General features: G+C 39.3%; 1 protein-coding gene across 1 annotated transcript in view; it reads left to right on the top strand.

Annotated features, from left to right (window-relative positions):
• The window catches only part of LOC102211329 (multiple epidermal growth factor-like domains protein 10), an 83,690-nt gene that overhangs the window by 17,683 nt on the left and 63,178 nt on the right, over nt 1–2,829 (top strand). Inside the window, exons 5-7 of the mRNA XM_013913297.1 lie at nt 50–133; nt 290–502; nt 731–905. Coding sequence (XP_013768751.1) covers nt 50–133; nt 290–502; nt 731–905 — 472 coding nt within the window. The remainder of the gene's footprint in view (nt 1–49; nt 134–289; nt 503–730; nt 906–2,829) is intronic.

Here is a 2,829-nt window from a genome sequence, read left to right on the forward strand (position 1 = left end):
CAAGGGGAAGTTGTCTAAACAGCTATGGTTACCTTTTCCCAAATACCAGCTCAACATTTTGCAGAAAAACGGGGTGTTTACTCAAGGATTGTATTCCAACTCGATTTATTATCTCTGAATTGTGTCTTTCCAGGTAACAAAGTTGATTAGAAGTAATAGAAGTCCCAACTGCTGCAGTAATAACTGTTTCTTTCACTCTAACTTGTAAAAAGAAAAATCCCAGGCACCTTTAGAAGAGAGGCTTAGAATGTTGGAAAATAACTCCTCCGTGTTTTTTAAACCAACCCAGATGCCAGGATGAATGCCCAGTTGGCACTTATGGGCCACAGTGTGCTCACAAGTGTGACTGCCAGAACAGAGCCAAATGCTACCACATCAACGGCGCCTGCCTTTGTAACGAAGGCTTCAAGGGGCCTAGCTGTCAGGATCGTTTCTGTCCCACTGGCCTGTATGGACTCATCTGTGACAAATACTGCCCCTGCATACACACAAACACACTCAGGTACTGGATAATTGCTCAGGCTTTCTTACTGTACAACACTTCAGTAGAATAGAATGTTTGAATTACTGTATCTAGTTAAAGTGGAGTTGATATTTTGTTTCACATATTTCTGCTTTTCCCACTAAACCTACTATAAAAGTAACTTTGTGTCGAGGGTGGTCAAAATGGGAGAACTACAAAACAATATACACACTGCAAAAAAACCTTCTAATCTTCCTGCTCTTTCAGCTGTCACCCTCTGTCAGGAGAGTGCACCTGTGCTGCGGGATGGACTGGGCTTTACTGTGACGAGACCTGCCCACCAGGTTACTACGGTGAGGGCTGCAGAGAGCTGTGTGTTTGTGCTAATGGAGCCTACTGTGATGGCATCACTGGAGCTTGTATCTGTGCACCAGGATACATAGTAAGTGCAAAGATTTCTGTGGCTTAACACCAACACGTTCCTTTTCCCCCAGTCCAGTTATTGGAATTTTATTGGTTCTTTTTGTTTTGTCTCACTCTAAACTTGCCAAATATAGATTATGGGAAGATTTAACACTGAGTATTTTTAAAACAAACTATTATCTTCAAACTATCTACAAGCTAGAGGGAGCCCACAGAAAAGGATGAGCCAGTTGCCTTGCTTCTTGCCTAACTGTATTGTGCTATGGAAACAAATAGACGACTCGTCTCTCAAAGCAAATACTTTGATTCCTCTCTAAGCTGCTCGTTCTACCATTTCACCTGTGTGTTTTTAATTGATTCATTCTAAGTTCATGAGAATGCCTCAATTTGCTGGACAATGTAATTGCACACAAATCAATATATATTTGAGAAGATCATTTATTTTCTATTAAAGAGCCACAATTCATGTGTTTATCATTTTTGGAATACTCTGTGCAGAGATTGCAAGAAAACAGCATTTTTTATTTTGTAAAACGTTTTATTTTGTATTTTCAAACATTTGCTGTTTGTTTTACAATCAAAACTGTATATCATATCATATCATATTATATTATATTACATTACATTATCGGATGATACAACACGTGGACGCATAGAGTGAAATTCAGTTTTCACCACCACCCGTTTTATTCCACAGTCTTAAGAGAAACATAATGTCTTTGATCAGAGCATGCAGCTATTCACCAAAACTTGCCTAATTAACATCCTCCACATCTGTCAGAACTTTTAAGTTTAAGTGCATTGCATCAGCCATAGGTCTATGCATAAGAAAAAAGCACAGGCTCAGAGGCTTTAACGACAAGAAATCAAAAGGATTTCCTCAGAAAGAATTGCACATGTAAATGAGGTTCCTAGTATTATTTAACCTGAAGACAGGTTAAAAATAATGAACAACTTCCACCTGGTTGAGGAGAGGGTATTTACAGCCAGTGTGTGCAGAAGATGCACAGAGAAGGCGTAGGACATCCTCTAACAACTGGTGCTGTTGACTCTGCAGGTTTAGACACAGAGCTAATGTGGCTCGCAAAGCAGAAAGGCTAATGCAGGTGCAACTCGTACGGTGTTTGACAAAGAGAGCACGAGTGTCAGGATGGTACAAAAGTATGTGGAGTTTCTGCCTATATGTAACAGTGAGAGTACCTTAAAGGTTTGCATGCAGTAATATTTAAAATCTCTTGTTGATTTGTCTGTAACTAGTGCAGATGTATGCTCCGTTTTATTAAGCAGGTCTTGTTCCCATTTTGATGAGTAAGTTTAGGTGAAGTTTAGTTTGCCTTCTAATCTTACATCATATTTAGAAAGCTTTGGTTGCTCTGAATTATCAATGCTAATTGCCAGTTGTACAAAGTAAATTAGCATTTGTCCATGAAGTCAGTCCAGCATTTTGGTCAGTGGCTGGACGTAGCGTTTCATAAATAAAGTTGGCATGGCCGTAAACTTACAAGATGGACCCAAAGCTGTGCCACTGTCTATAAAGCTGTGAGACCTATACTTGCTCCAATGATGTGGTTGTCCAATAATGTCTTTCCAGTTACACTAAGTGAGTTATAGTAATGCTTAAGATGAAACCCTCATTATCCTTATAAGAGATCTTACCTCGGTGTGTCCTGTTTGGATCTTTGGTCTTTCAATGCTGTCTGTTATTGTCAGCTCACAGAGGCAAGAACCAAATCAAACAGTCACATCAAGGCTGATCGTCTGTATCAGCAGTTTCATTGGCGTCTGTTCCATGAGCTGTTTTTCTATAATTTAATACATAAGTGTTGACAGGAGACCTTTGACACACCTTTTATTATATCGATGCTTATGCTACAACCATAACTGAAGATGAAGGCCAAATTAAGATCTTTACAAAACCCAACCAAAACACAATAAACACACAT

Source organism: Pundamilia nyererei, unplaced genomic scaffold (genome assembly GCF_000239375.1).
Source record: "Pundamilia nyererei isolate P.nyererei 1_Seehausen unplaced genomic scaffold, PunNye1.0 scaffold00124, whole genome shotgun sequence".
Lineage (NCBI taxonomy): Eukaryota > Metazoa > Chordata > Actinopteri > Cichliformes > Cichlidae > Pundamilia > Pundamilia nyererei.